A 16,960-nucleotide genomic window follows, 5' to 3' on the forward strand; every position below is an offset into this window, starting at 1 on the left:
CGAGCCTCCCCAGCTGCACCTTCCACACCAGCTGAGTCGGCTGTGTAACCTGCAGCCGGCCTGCCTCCGAACTGTGCCTAGGAGAGCTGTACATGCCATGTTCCATACCCTTCACTTCCTGACCCTCATGTCCTGCCCCGACACCAAGTAGCATGACCTCTTATCACCCGTGGAGAGTGATAAAAACAAAACCTACTTAATGATGATTCCCCATTTACAATTACATTTTGAGACTGATTAGTTATCCAGTATTTAATCCATTTAATGAATTCCAGGTTAATTTTTTCTCTCTCTAGTGTTTTGATCAAAATGTTGTGTGGTACCAAGTCAAATGCCCTACAGAAGACTAAGTATATTATGTCAACACTATTACATTTATCAACCAAACTTATAATCTCATCAGAAAAAGATACCAGGTTCATTAGATGGGATCTATTTTCCATAAATCCATATTGATGGCATTAACTGTATTTAACTCCTTTAGAGAGACAAGGTGGGTGAGGCAGTATCTTTTATTGACCAACTTTTGTTTGTGAGAGAGACAAGCTTGTTCAAGCACTCTATGTAAGATCAAAAGCGTGTCTCTTTCACCAACAGAAAACCTTTTTCTTGGATATTAGGAAAAACTTTTTCACTAGAAGGATGGTGAAGCACTGGAATGGGTTACCTAGGGAGGTGGTGGAATCTCCTTCCTTAGAGGTTTTTAAGGTCAGGCTTGACAAAGTCCTGGCGGGGATGATTTAGTTGGGGATTGGTCCTGCTTTGAGCAGGGGATTGGACTAGATGACTCCTGAGGTCCTTTGCAACCCTGATATTCTATGAAAATATATTACTTCACCTCGCTTCTCTCTCGAATATCCTGGGACCAACACGGCTACAGCTTAACCTCCTTTAATTCTTTATTAATCAAGTCCCGTATAAGCAACTCCATTATCTTGCTCAGGTTCAATATCAGGCTTACAGGCCTGTAATTACCCATGTCATCCCGTTTACCCTTTCATTAGCTTTCTTCCAGTCTTCTGGTTCTGCAACTTCCCCAGTGTTCCAAGACTTTGGTCATGTCTACACTTACAGTGCAGTATGGGGTATGTGTAGCTACACACTGCAGTGAAACACAGCCTGTGTCCACACTTGTCACTGCAGTGTATAGCTACACGCAGCAGTGAAAGGCTTCGGCAGCTCCCCACTGTGACAACGACAGGTTCCAGTAGTGGGGAGTCAATGGGGAAAGGCTTCCGCAGTGTGGAAGCAGCAGACCACTACAATGCTAAAAAGAGAAGGGTAGATGTGGGAGGCACTGCTTGGGTGTATAGAAAGCTGTGTAGGGCATACAGTCAAGATTCAGGCACATAGAGCATTCTTTTCTACTCTATTCACCCAAGCTGTGTCTCACCATCCACACTGCTATTTATACCTATGCTAGCTGGGTGCACAGTGTCTGCACTCTACACACTGCCTTAGTGTAGCTGTACTCTTCATTGAAAATCAACATTAACAGTCCAATGCACACTTGAGCTAGATCTTGGAAAACTCCTGGATGTAAGTTATTCTAACCTGCTGATTTTAAAAGGTCTAACTTTAGTAGCTGCTGTTTAACATCCTACTGCGATCCTAGTACAGTGGAAAGAGTGGTATATGATATGACTAAATCTGTTTTTTTCCAAACATAGAACAGAAATATTGAACATTTCTGCCTTTTCTGCATTATTGAAAGTGGGGAAATTCCAGCTCCAGCTGTCAAGAAAGGCCTGATTTTGTTTATAAAAAAATTCACTGTTGAGATTCACCAAAGTGAGAGAAAATAAAAATGGAAAAACTTGTATGGCACTGTAACCTATAGCTGGATCTGTGGACAAAAACCCAGAACAGTACACCTCCGTAATATTTTCCTGTTCTATTAGTTTTCGTGGAAAAGCCCATTCTTCTATTTCAATTTATTCATAATGGGCAATGCTAATTTGCTATGGCAAAAAGTACATTAAGAAAGCAAGACTATAGCAAAAACTGCACTTCTCGTTAATCACTAAATGGAAGTAGTAAGAATTCATGCATCACTAAATTCCCCTGGGAGAACTTTAGATGGAGCAAGAATAGAAAATGATTGGAGCAGAGGGTATTTACATTTGGATAGTTAGGCCATTTCCTCTCCTCACTGTATCAACAGAAAGAAAACCAAGTGCTGAACACTTTTAAGTGCTACAGACTGAACAAAGGCATTTAATAACTCAAAGCAGGATGATTTAATTACTGTTAAGATGAATGTGTGTGGCCTTGACAAGAAAAGATGGTGCAAGTTTCTTTTCCTCAGCCTAGTGACCCTATGTACAGAAATCCTTTATTTTTTATAATTACTAGGGCTGTCAAGCGATTAAAAAAAGTAATTAATCACACTGTTAATAATAGAATACTATTTATATAAGTATTTTTGGATGTTTTCCACATTTTCAAATATGTTGATTTCAATGCAACACAGAATACAAAGTGTACAGCGCTAACTGTATATTTTTATCATAAATATTTGCACTGTAAAAACGAAAGAAATAGTATTTTTAAATTCACCTCATACAAGTACTGTAGTGCAATCTCTATCATGAAAGTTGAACTTATAAATATAGAATTATGTACAAAAAATAACTGCATTCAAAAATAAAACAAAGTCCACTCATTCCTACTTGCTGTTCAGCCAATCGTTCATATAAACAAGTTTGTTTACATTTGGAGGAGATAATGCTGCCTGCTTCTTGTTTACAATGTCACTTGAAAGTGACAACAGGTATCCACATGGCACCGTTGTAGCCAGCATTGCAAGATATTTTCATGCCAGACGCATTAAAGATTCATATGTCCCTTCATGCTTCAACCACCATTTCTGGAGGACATGCGTCCATGCTGATGATGGGTTCTGCTTGATAACGATGCAAAGCAGTACAGACCAATGCATGTTCATTTTCATCATCTGAGTCAGATGCCACCAGCAGAAGGTTGATTTTCTTTTTTGGCGATTCGGGTTCTGTAGTTTCCGCATCGGAGTGTTGCTCTTTTAAGATTTCTGAAAGCATGCCCCAAACCCTGTTCCGATCAGATTTTGGAAGGCACTTCAGATACTTAAATCTTCAGCCGAGTGCTGTAGCTATCTTTAAAAAGCTCACATTGGTACCTACTTTGCATTTTGTCAAATCTGCTGTGAAAGTGTTCTTAAAACGAACAACGTGCTGGGTCATCATCCGAGACCGCTATAACATGAAATATATGGCAGAACGCAGGTAAAACACAGAGCAGGAGACATACAATTCTCCCCCAAGAAGTTCAGTCACAAATTTAATAAACACATTTTTTTACTGAGCGTCATCAGCATGGAAGAATAACCTCTGGAATGGTGGCTGAAGCATGAAGGAGCATACAAATGTTTAGCAGATATGGCATGTAAATGCCTTGCAGTGCTGGCTACTAAAGTGTCATGTGAATATCTGTTCTCACTTTCAGGTGACATTGTAAATAAGAAGCAGACAGCATTATCTCCCATAAATGTAAACAAACTTGTTTGTCTTAGCAATTGGCTGAACAAGAAGTAGGGCTGAGTGGATTTATAGGCTCTAAAGCTTTACATTGTTTTGGTATTGAGTGCAGTTATGTAACAAAACAAAAAATCTTCGTTTGTAAATTGCACTTTCACGATAAAGAAATTGCACTACAGTATTTGCATGAGGCAAACTGAAAAATACTATTTCTTTTATCATTTTACAGTGCAAATATTTGTAATAAAAATAATATAAAGTGAGCAGTGTACACTCTGTATTCTGTGATGTAACTGAAATCAATATATTTGAAAATGTAGAAAAACATCCAAAATATTTAATAAATTTCAATTGGCATTCTATTATTTAACAGTGTGATTAAATCTGCGATTAAAAAAATTAATTGTGATTAATTTTTGAGTTAATCACGTGAGTTAACTGCGATTAATCAACAGCCCTAAAAATGACATTAAAAAATAACCTACGTTAAGAGAATGTTACTCTTGCAAAGTCAAGCGCTCAAAAGTTAGACAATGACAGAAATAAGGCTGCCTGTGCATCCTCAATTCAGCATCCTTGTTTATATGCATTATGATGCAGTCTTTAATTACAAGATCGTATATTATTTTTTCCATAGGACCCCTGCCTCCTTGAAGGCATAGTTCTCATCCCTGGCTCTCACTCATGTTCCAATTCCTTGCCCCATCGTCTTCTGCTCCCGTTTTGCTCCTGCCTCTCCCTTCCTTCTCTCATCTCCTGCTACCAACTACTCCCTTTCTACGCCAACCCCTTTAACTCTAGTTGTATTCTGGGCCTTAGTGTTTCTTAATGCTCCCAAATACATTGCATGTGCCATTTTTATAGCTGCTACGATATCTGTATGGAAAATAAACAGTGGTGGAACGGTAAGGATGTTTAACAGATACTGCTCAATAGGAAGAACAACTCTAAATATGGTCATAAGAATTCTATAGCACAAAGGTAACACTTAACAAAGAGTAGAAGTGGGGTTGCTTGCAGAGGCTGCATAACAAGTATACTATTTTAATAAGCCGAGACTTACCTGAAACATATCTGTATCTTTATCATGTGTATACTCCACTACAACTGTCTGGTTTCTGGATAACGTATAAGAGATACTGTGCTGACCTTTACAGCTGATGGCCTGTTGAATAAGAGAACAAAAAGATATTTCCACTGCACATAAACTTACCACTAAACATTATAATCAGACTCATTCCACTATATGAACACCTGACAATAATCAGGAAAAAGAACTGTACTACAACATTTTATTACAAAGCTGAGTAAATCGACACAAAAAAAACCCCTTACTTCTTAGAATGGCTTTTCTAATTCAAGAACTGTATCTGCTTGCTCCGTACGTATTTTAGGACTACAAGTGTAACTAATATTTGAGAAATTTAGATTCCCCAATCTATCAGATTTGTTTTTGAAATTTCATCATGAGCCTAAAATTACTACCCCTCAGAACCCCAGCTTCCATATCCCCCCCCAGTCTTCCTTTGCACAAAAACAAAAAAGAAAAGTAGACACCACACTTACACTAGACTTATTTCTTTTTTTATTAAAAAATTGATTTGATTCCACTTTTAGCAAGAATTATCTAAAGCTTAAATAGCATCAGCGATTCACTGTTTATATACAAGTTTAAAGTAGTAACTCATTTGAAACAAAATGATTTTTAAGCTTTCAGATTTCACCAGAATAGCATTACGTTGAATATACAACATAACCATTATAAAAAAAAAATATGAAAAAACCAAGTCCAGCAGATAATGGGATAATACATTAACTGCATATAAATTCATAATAATTTCTAAAGACTATACAATGCAAATAATACTTAACTTTTTCATAACACTTTTCCGCCTCGTATATCAAAGCACAAAGTACTAAGAAGGGGGTACTAAGGCAAGTGAAATACCAACTAAACTATCATCAGTGACACAAGACCATTAGAATCTAATAATTACATCTTCAAAAACAAAAGAACCAACTAGCCAACATTAACTCATTCCAGATGAATTCTAGTTTTTAAAGACAGAACAGTTTCGCTCAAGTTATTGAGATCCGCATAGTCTGCAGAAATAATAGTTATTCAGCACGCAGATGCATCGATATAAATAGAATTTCTGCAGCACAGAGTACATGTAACAATATAATGGAAATTTAAGTGCGTTAAAAATGCCCAAGTTCAACATTGTCACAACACTACAAGATGATGCATAATTAATTATATCAACCGATGTTTAAATCACCAGTGTGATAGACTCTCTCTTTATTCATATTTCTCTTGATCTACAAAATGACAAGTATCCAATATGGAAAGGGATAGTTAAATTGAGCAGCTTGGTATACTTTTCTTTATTGCTTCAGATAAAACAATTTTCAGAGACTTTATTTCACTGAGACATTCTAACTGATCCCAAAGCAATAGAGTTCTTTTCTTAAATGAATCCCAAAAAGCTTTTTGGAGTACCATTAAAGTACTGAGAAAGCCACAAAAAACATGGAAACAGCAAAGTCTAATATTTCAGACTGACAAACCTTTAAAAAAAAACCCAAAAAAAACCCCAAAAAAACCCCCACTATTGTAAGAAAGAAGAAATGTTTCCCATTGTTCCAGGTGAAGATGTTTAGCCATATTTCAGCTTCCTGGAATATAATTTACAACATTAAAGATGTTACAAGATTCAGGCTATGATGTTTTGTTTTATGAATTTAGCTTCAATGGACAAAAACTGGACCATTTTTAATTATGAATGTATACATGCACAGTGATCACTGACAAGCTAATTCCTCCATAGATTTATGCAATCTATCCCACATAATTATAACTGCTATAATGTATAAATAAATGACAGAAGTTCCATGCATTTATGACTTTACATTGATCAGAACTGTCTCACCACTTGTTGCAGTCACCTGTTATCTGTTTAGGTCCCATCTTGCCACTGAAGTCAATGGGGCTCTATACAAGTCAGCAATCTGCCATCATATCAGTAACTGCAGAATTGGGCCTTGGATTGTAAACTGTATAGGACGGGGACAATCTTTTATGTTTTGTACATACAACACTTAGCACAATAGGGTCCTGAGCCCTGATGATGGTCTGCGGGTGCTATTGTAGTAGAAATAATATAGTGAAACCAGCATATGTAATATAAATCATACAATTTTTTAAACACAGAAAGCAGCAAAGCTTAATATACATAACCACATTTACAAACATTAAGACCAATTTAGTATATAAACACACGACAAACATTAATGAGGTTGGAAAGATTAATTATCAACTCTGAAACCAATTCTGGAAACACAAGTCCTATCTGTCTCAGAGCTAATGGGCACTTTTTATATAGTGCTGTCTATAACTGAAAGAGAAAATCAAGTGAACTTTTAGCCTACACCATTAAACTAGTGTGATCTTGTTTTTTGCAGCATATCATTCTATTGCTCTCGACGTAAAGAATGTTTTCTACGTCTGTAACATACTATGGATCTTTACAGGTATTAATTATGTGGCATAGATTGCATAAATCTAATTAGAATTTTGGCTCCCTTAACATGTCTAATCGTTATTAGACTGACCTGGACCAATACTTTCTCCGAAAAAAACTAGGCCAGGACATGCCTATTTTTCTCCCCATTTCTCCAGCCATTAGATTAGATTACAGTCCTCACTAGTCAGTAAGCAGTCTAATGCAACCAAAAAAACAAATCTTTTTGATGTAAGAGCTGTAATATTAAGCCCTTCATAAATGTCACCATATTCCAATGAATCCTATACCACACGCTCACTAATGCATTACGGCTTTAACACTAGTATTCTCGGTTGATTCCCGATAGCAATTTACTAGGTGACCTAAGCTGCAGATGCCTTATTTTAAACCTATATACTAGCTATTTTAGAAGGTGGTTTACCCGAAATGACTTTTAGATTAACTCCTCATAACCCATGCTTTAGAAAAATTCATTAATATTGCCAAAGGCTGTCATTTTCTTAGGATCTGAGAAATGAAAATCACATTTGAAGTAATATATCTAGCAATGGATGCACCTTTTCCAATCTGTTATATCAGCAGGGTTTTTCTCTCCCTTCCACTGAAAAACTAGGTTTAAATAACATGAATTTAGCAGTGTATTTCCTGGTATTGCATAACTGCTTTTCAAAATGCTAAGAAATTGTTCAAAAGTGTACAAGACGACATACTTTGCTCCAGTTCAAAGAAATTTCATATGCATTTTTATTACTTGCCTTAGAAAGCAATTGGCCACTAAAGTAAAACTGTAAAGTCAAAGAATTAAATATCTGTCATTTGTTTCTAGCAGCACCCAGTGTATCGGGCACTGTATAAGCACAGAAAGGTACAGACCCTACCTTTGTAACAACTTGCACTAAGAAACAAAAGACAGAGAAACAATGAGGATGAGGGAAAGGCAGGAAAAAATCAAGTAAGATGGTCACAACTTCCGCTTTACTCTGCGCTGGTCAGGCCTCAACTGGAGTATTGTGTCCAGTTCTGGGCACCGCATTTCAAGAAAGATGTGGAGAAATTGGAGAGAGTCCAGAGAAGAGCAACAAGAATGATTAAAGGTCTTGAGAACATGACCTATGAAGGAAGGCTGAAGGAATTGGGTTTGTTTAGTTTGGAAAAGAGAAGACTGAGAGGGGACATGATAGCAGTTTTCAGGTATCTAAAAGGGTGTCATCAGGAGGAGGGAGAAAACTTGTTCACCTTAGCCTCCAATGATAGAACAAGAAGCAATGGGCTTAAACTGCAGCAAGGGAGATTTAGGTTGGACATTAGGAAAAAGTTCCTAACTGTCAGGGTAGTTAAACACTGGAATAGATTGCCTAGGGAAGTTGTGGAATCTCCATCTCTGGAGATATTTAAGAGTAGATTAGATAAATGTCTATTAGGGATGGTCTAGACAGTATTTGGTCCTGCCATGAGGGCAGGGGACTGGACTCGATGACCTCTCGAGGTCCCTTCCAGTCCTGGAGTCTATGAGTCTATGAGTCAGTTGATAATCTGTCACTGCCAGGATTATGAAAAGTTTTAACATCACCATTAAATAAAAAGTTACACAATCCCAAATTGCCAAATCCCAAAGCCTTCCAAAAGACCCTACAGAAAGTCATGAGACTGTTTTAAATCTTGTTATTTTAAAGCCAAACAGCAGGACTCAGAGGGAAGACAGAGCCCCCTACCCTGGGTAACATCAGATGGATGTGGGATGGGGACGGGGAGAGCATGGGGACCCCAGCCTTTTCAATCATCCTCACCCCAGGCTGGGCGGTGAGGAGTTACATGGAGGGTCACATGCCCCCCTTGGCTGGTGCCCACCTCCCCATACTGGTAAGACATGGATTTTACTTGCACCCCATGTTCCTACTATACCGTGTGCTGCATCCTGCAGTGCTCTATATTATCTGGAAGGGCAGAGTGCTGTGTTGTCTATCATGGCAAGATGGGACATCACTCAGAATTCAGGTTGTGGGATGGGGCTGATGTATACCTTCTGGAGAGGCACAAGGCAGTGCCGGTCAACCTTAACTTTAATGCTGAGTTCTGAGGTAGTGAATTTCTTCCTTTTGTTGAAATGGTGGTAGTGCAGGAGGTACAACTGGCACATACCTTTGGGTATGGGCGCTAAAGGAACACATCACTGCTACTCAGCTACCAATTCTGCCCTCTTTCTGGTGCCTCCATGACTCCCGTACTGCTCCCGGGGCCAAGTGGAGGAAAGAAGTGGAAACCAACAGGCTCTGAGAAGCACGTCTACCAAATAGATGCAGCAAGGGGGAGTGGAGTGGAGCCCCAGATGCTGTATTCCACTTTGAGGATTAGAGGGAAGGGGTTCTGCAAAACCTTCCGGATCGTGGGAGAACTGAAGAGAGATGAATGAATCCAGTCATCCCTATGGGTTCTCTTCCCCTAGAGTCTTCGCCCCTATTATGGAATACCCATTTTCAAGACAATCTAGCTATGCATGTTTTTTAAAGCAATTTGACTAAGGGCTCCCTGTTGAGAAGCGGTCCTATATTTGAGGAATTCCTTGACTAAATAACCCCAAGTTTACACCCAAGTAGTATTCCCCAACCCCTACTCCTCCTGTGACATACAAATATTTATAAGAATCTCACTATCCATGTATGTGGATTTTAGAACAAATTTATTAAAATCAGCCCCTTATTAACAGTGTGTTAGTCAAGGGGTACTCAGTTAAATAACCCCACCGACACCACTGACTGTCCTGGCCCCCAACACTGGTAGCACAACCACTAGTATGGTTGCATCAGCATTTCCATTTTGGACACATGTGAAAAAAGATGTACACAAATTCTGGTTTGGGTTAGAGTATTACTTTGAAATGTATATTATTCTCTGTATTAATGCACAGGGGAGCAGTATCAACTGAAGTTTGATACGACTTTTAAAGAGGGGTACATGACTAAAGTTTTATTTCTTTCAGACCCTTTTTTCTAGGCACTACACCAACTTGAAGGATGAAATTGATAAGTGTGAATCCTTTGTTTGCATAGTGTTAAAGAGAAATAGGGAAAGGAGATTTTAGCTAGTGAACGAGGGATGGTGAAAAAGGTAAGATTAACATATTCCCAATGGCCATGAACCCAAAAATCAGAGCTAATGGAGATTTTGGTACTGGAAGAGGAAATTATGGCAAATGAAATGTCCAAATCAGAACAGAATCTCCTGACCATTTAAAACTAGGAATTTCGCTACCAATTATGAGATGGTTTCAAATAAAATTCCTTTCAATTCATATAGTCCTACTATTTGTACCTAAAGACTGATGGTTTTCAGTTTTTTATTCCACAGTAATGTAAAAACTAAACATCAATTAGCCAGAATTATTGCTTCTATAGTACTAGACTTCAATAAAGCTGGAAATGTATACTGACATGATAGCCGACACAAAAGAAATGATACTTAATAGTTGTAACTTCTGGCAAGAGAACATTGTCATGGAAACTTCATGGGCTTTGTATGCATGGAGAGGGAGGGGGAAAGTACCCATATCAACCAGACTCTGAGTCACAGCTGTTTAAAAAAAGTCTCTCCATCTGCTTCCTATTCAGCCATATACCAGCTCTTCTTTTCACATTATTGCTTTCCTTATAAACAGAAGAACTGAGCGTTTATATTAGCATTACAACAAGGTCTTTAAGCTTAAGGAATTTCAACCTACTGTGCACGTTATCTGGGTATCCACACTAACACCTCCTGGAACACTCATGAGATTGCCCTTGGTCAAAGGGTCAGCAAATCCAGACAGAAAAAGGAAAGGAAAGGAGATGCCACTAACACACATGTAAACAAAAACCAGGTTTTTTTTTTAAAGTTGCATTTATTGAACATTTTCATGACAAGAAATATTTGCAGAACTAGGCAAATTTGTTTTAGAATTACATGGGCAAAAAAACCTGTGCATAAATTTGTTAACTCCAACATTTACTGAAGAGATTTCAGTGTAGCTCATGATCATTTTCTAAAACCAAATGATAATCAGACTAATAGTTAAAATCACTCAATATATCCCTCATCTGAAACACTGTAAAAGGAAGATATTTTTGCAGTTTCTGGGCCATGTACAGTCCGGGTGTAACTTGCACCAGGGCTACATTTGACTTCCTGTCAACATAGTACAAATGGTACATGAAAAGCTATTTTCAAAGAGACAAATGTGGCTAAAAGGGACTTTGAACTACTTTTGTATGAATGTAATTCTGGCACTGTTGTATTTCCTTAAAGAACAGTATTCAGATTGAATTTACAGATACTACTGTTATAGGGTACTACACAAAGCTGCTGAACTAAATATTCCTTTGGAGTCATCATCAGGTGATTTCTCATGTAATAGATCCACTTAAGAGGAACAGCAATAAACTCCATACGATTCAATGGGGCAAGCTCACCACATCAGGTACCTGGCAATGTATTGCAGTGATTAAGTAATGGATTCTCAGATCCTTTAAATGCCACGCCTGACATAGCTACTGTGACCGAGTTTGCATGCAAACGGATTTATAGCCCTACAGACCATCTCAGTCTGGTAACTGCAAAACAATCTTTCAGTGAAACCTCTGGTACATGGAAGCAATTGGTATTAGCTAGAATTAGGGTTGCCGGGCATCCAGTCTTCGACCAGACCGCCCGTCAAAAAGGGACAATGGAGGCTTTGGTCAACAAGGCTGTCCGGGCTGCTAAAAGTTCAGTCGGCGGCATAGCGAGGCTAAGGCAGGCTCCCTGCCTGCCCTGGCTCCACATGGTTCCTGGAAGAACTCAGACTGACTTTTCTCTAAATACACAGCTCTCTTCATGATTGGTGTGACATCACCAACAGAATGAATTATGAGCTATCACACCAAAGAAGAGCATATGATCCACAGTGAAACTAGTTGGAATGCTCATCGAGGGAGGAGAGAATTCACTACAAACTGAGTGTACAAGAGATAGGAGGAAATGAGGGTTTAAGACCTGCAGGTCACTGCTGAAGTTTACAAAATCTTTTAATAAAAATGCATGACCCCCAGCATAACACACTAGGGTTTAACTGTGTCAGGAGATCTGTCCTCTGTCTCTCCAAGTATTTCAAATAGAGAAAGAAAATTTTAAGGGCATTAGTCTCTTCCCCCTTTTCCCACTACCAAACCATTTTTTCCTCTCCTTCCATCCTATCAAATGACCTTCTATCTCCTGTGATGCTGACAGATCAATTGCCAGCTCTTGCCAAGCCCTCTAGACCTCACTGAACACTGACAGATGCGTAAGTGGAAACCAATCTGGTTCACTGTGTGTTAGTATTGTTGAGAGATATTAGATTTATAAAATATGTGTCCAGTGTTTAAACTTTATGAAATGCTTGTAAGTGGCTGTACGCATTAATCTTTCTTGTAATATCTGTATCCCAAGTCATAAGGTTATGTTTAAGTGTTTGCTCAGTAACTATATAAATATTTGCTCAAACTGTAAACCCAGGTGCCATCTCTTCTCCAACAAAAGAAGGCTCAAACACCAAACAAGCCATTGTGGAACATCAGTGGGCAAAAAGGCTTTGCTGATTGCTCGCCCCACACACACGAAGGGGAGACATGCACAAGCCCTCGTCCTGTCAGCTTGAACTCTGTGGGGAGGGAATAAAAATCTTTGTCAAGAAGAAATTATCTCTATGTTGCTTGAACTCAGAGGAGAAAAGATTTCTAGGCATAAGCAAGAGATCCCCAGTTGTTTAGCCTAAGGATATATAGAGCTTGCACATTACAGCAACTTCTATCATCTCCTGGAACCTAAGACTAACTCATTTGTACACGTTTACCTGCTTTTAATTTTGTAAGCAATCCATTTCTTTTTCTCAGTTAATAAATCTGCAGTTAGTTTATGATAGAATTGGCTGCAAGCATTGTCTTTGGTGAGAGACTTAGGGTGCACTTGACCTCAGGTAAGTGACTGGTCCTTTGGGATTGGAAGTAACCAGAGCACTGTTGTGATATTTGGTGCAAGGGACCATCTATCACAAAGGCAAGCTTGCCTGAGTGGCAAGATAGATCGGAGTATCCAAGAGGACTATCTGTGACTGCATGTTAAGGCTATTAAAGTGCTGAGGAGTTCACATTTGATACTTAGCTAGTGAAATCTAAGTATAGAACTCATAACCGATTTGTGGTTTCTGCCCTGCTTCGTCACAGTCTGCCCTCAGGTTGGTACTCCCACTCCTGCAGCCCTCCAGACAGCTTGACATCTCCTGTCTATGTCTACTCAATATCTGGATTATCTTTTCTCCCATTATCCCCTTTTCATTTCTCCCCCACCCCCAAGGAATATTTATCCAGGCTTGAGACTGGCAACCACATGAAACTGCAGCAGGCAGAGAATCTTGATTCAAGTAATCAATTTTAATTATGTTCTGCATTTGTACTTTTGAGTTATTTTCTTCAAGAAAGGTTAATTCTCATCGGTTAATAACTATTGAACTACACTGATCTGAAACTAAATACAGCCTTTACACTAAATTGGTGCTTCTTTTTGCTATCCAGGAGGATGCACCATATCATACTCATTTATTTAAGCAATCATGGATTATTGAGATTCGTAATGTTGATGTATTTTATTTTGTTACAAAATGGTGAAGGATGCATTACTTATTTACCAGATATTAAGATTTTATTTGTGATTTGTGTTTAGCTCTATTAGCACATAAATTCAAATTCAATTAAAATGCAAAAAACAGATTGTTTTGATAAACTTTTTTTCTTTTGTATCCAGCACATTTGAGGTAGTTTGTCAAAGAGTTTATCAAAACATTTACATTTAAAACTGATTTATTAAAAGGAAAAATCTGTAGTTAGTGAATTGAACTGATTGTTTCTGGTCACCAGGTCCTTTGGGATTTTAGAACTAATAGATCTCATCCTCACTCATGTAGTTTTGCTTCATAGATTGGCAAAGAAAAAGAAGCCTTCCTGCTTTTTCAACTCCCAATTAGTTTCTTAACCTTGAATGAACAAATTATTGTACTGAACTAGTTGAATTAACTAAAATGAACGGAATACTCTTTGCACCTGCAGAAGAGGCTACTGTTATCAAAAGCTGGTTTAGCATTTCAGTGATCTCTAGTTCCACGTGCTTAGCCAGTGACTTCCACCCATTCAGTAGCATGACTTTCTTTAAAACTTGGCAGCAAACATACTGCTTAAGTATTTTTTCATCTTTAAATGATGTTAATAGATTTTAATTTCAGGCTTTAATACTGACAACCTATTTTAAAATAGATTTTTAGAGAGTTTATTTTTAAAATAAACCCTCTACTTTAAAGTAAAAAAAATCAAATTTAAATAAAATCAATTTAATACTTTTTTTTATCCTCCCTATCTTCCTTTGGCCTCTGACTTTCTCAGCCTCTCACTCCTGAAGACTGCAGGGGCACAAGCTACTGCAAATGCCTCAGAAAGGGAAGCAGAGCTGAGGGCACGAGCTCCCCCAAAATCAAATTCAGCCTGGGGCACAGCTAGGAATTATACATATTATTTAACTGAACTGTTAGTCCAAAAGTTTGGAGCTTTCCCTCAGTGAAGCTCTGCACCAAGAAGTGGAGGAGGATCTGCTTGCTGATGGGGCGGCAAATAAACCCAACCCCCGCCCCCGACAAAAAAAAACAAAAAGTGAATGATATACAGTAACGCCTCACTTAACGTCATCATGGTTAATGTTGTTTCGTTGCTGATCAATTAGAGAACATGCTCGTTTAAAGTTGAGCAATGCTCCCTTATAATGTTGCTTGGCAGCTGCCTGCTTTGTCCACTGTTTGCAGAAAGAGCAGCCCATTGGAGCTAGCTGGTGGGGGCTCGAAACCAGGGTGGACTGGCAGCCCTCCCTCTTTCCCCCACCAGGGTGTCCCCCTCCAGCTCCTTTTACCTCATCTCCACAGAGTGGGGAGAGACACACAACAGGGCTAATGATGGAGGGAGCCTGCTAGCAGCAGCAATCTCAACTTGCTGATCTACTTTAAAAGGCAGTGTACTTAGAGGGGCAATGCGCGTCTCTCTCTCATACACAGGGTGTAATGTGTCTGTCTCTCTCTCTGCCATGCTGTCTCCCCTCCCTCCATCCGTGCTTCCCTGTAGAGTGAGAGGCTACATTAACAACAATGTGTTAACCGTTGAGGGCTCAGCCGAGTGCTAGTTCATCATTTAGCGGTAAGGCATTCCCTGGGAAATATCCCATCTTCTGACTTTACCACCTCAACCAAGCTTCACAATCATCATTGCTGTGTACAGTATTAAATCATTTGTTTAAAACGCATAAGGTGTATGTGTGTGTGTGTGTGTGTGTGTGAATGGGTATATCTATATCTATATCTATGTATAGATATATAGATAGATATAGATATATATATATAGATATATATATATAGATAGATAGATAAAATATAGTCTTGTCTGGCGAAAACATTTTCCCAGGAACCTAAGCCCCACCCCACTATTTACATTAATTCTTATGGGGAAATTGGATTCACTTAACATAACATTGTAGTTACATTCCTGAAAAATGCTAAGCGAGGAGTTACTGTACAGGAATCTTCTGGCAGAAGGGAAATCTTGCTACTCTACTGGCATGTCTGGTTCTGCCTCGAATCTGCAAGCAGGCTGAAGTAGTCACCGTAATGGATCTGTGGACCTTAGCACAAAGAAACAGGCAATTTGACTACAGCTACTTTGCATCACTTTGATCAGCACAGGAACTCAGCATTATCATAGCTGGGCTTGGCACAGCAGTCAGTTGCAGCATGGATTATTCACCAAGCTTGTACAAAGACCAAATTCTCCTATGCATGCAAAAAGGAGCAGTTGGTTGGAATGACTAACAGTGGTTCTTCAAGATGTGATGTAAACGTGTATAGCACTTAGTTATATTCACGCCCAGTGCACTGAAGCCTTTGGCCTAGCATTACCTGTATAAGTGCCTCATAACTGAGTAACTCGTTGTCCTAAAAAGCATCTCCTAAATGAACATTTGTTTTTTCCCTTTTCTCCAAGTAAGCGAGAAGGCCACAGATAGCCACAGGACTTAAGAGGCAACAAAGCAGTTTTTCTGGAGTACTCTTTTACACAGCAATTCCCTAACATTACATGGTAAAGGTTCGCTGGACAAATACTGCCTTATCTGTGGTCTCCTGAAGGGACAATGTTGTCCTTAGAATAATCCTGTCTTTCCTCCAGGAAGGGCAGGATTTTTCCCTTTAAGGATACACACCTACAAACTCAATACCACGGCATACACAGCTGTAGTTTGACGGTATGGCCCAAAGCTTTGCACCACTACAAGAGTTACTATAATAAGCGCAGTATAGGTAGGGTATACTAACCATACTAACCTGTAGAGAAGACCGATAGCTATTAATGCATAGTATACATCAAGAACAAAGCAATGAGTGCATCATGAGGGCATGACTGTCCTTAAGAAACATGGATGGCCTCCTCTCAGCATGTGCCAGGTACACATTCTCATTAAGTCACCAGTCAGAATCCTCAAAAAAGGGAAGGAAAAATGAAGTGACAATATAAGTTCCTCAGATGACTTCTACTGACAGAGCACACTGGAGGTTTTGTACAAACTGTGCATGAGCAATGTGTGTTCCAGTGAATCAGCAACATCTATGAGCACTGATAAACCCACCACTACTGGCAGGCAGTCTCAGTATACTAATAAGATGAGAAGTTTCAGATCATTCTGCAGTTTCCAGACACTATAAATTGAATCTGACAGAGTGATTTTATATTAAGACAGCCAAAGACTCTAGTTACCTTAACACTGAGACCTGTTAAGCAGCTGTCCAAAAATCTCTCATGAGAAATAAAAATAGGTATGAACATACCCTTGCCAAAAATGATGATT

At 38.9% G+C, this 16,960-nt stretch overlaps 1 protein-coding gene across 2 annotated transcripts in view; it reads right to left on the bottom strand.

Annotated features, from left to right (window-relative positions):
* Positions 1–16,960, bottom strand: part of PELI2 (pellino E3 ubiquitin protein ligase family member 2) — a 124,835-nt gene that overhangs the window by 17,243 nt on the left and 90,632 nt on the right. For both annotated transcript variants that reach the window (XM_050952670.1, XM_050952671.1), the window contains one exon: positions 4,579–4,680. In XM_050952670.1, coding sequence (XP_050808627.1) covers positions 4,579–4,680 — 102 coding nt within the window. The remainder of the gene's footprint in view (positions 1–4,578; positions 4,681–16,960) is intronic.

This window comes from Gopherus flavomarginatus, chromosome 5 (genome assembly GCF_025201925.1).
Source record: "Gopherus flavomarginatus isolate rGopFla2 chromosome 5, rGopFla2.mat.asm, whole genome shotgun sequence".
NCBI lineage: Eukaryota > Metazoa > Chordata > Testudines > Testudinidae > Gopherus > Gopherus flavomarginatus.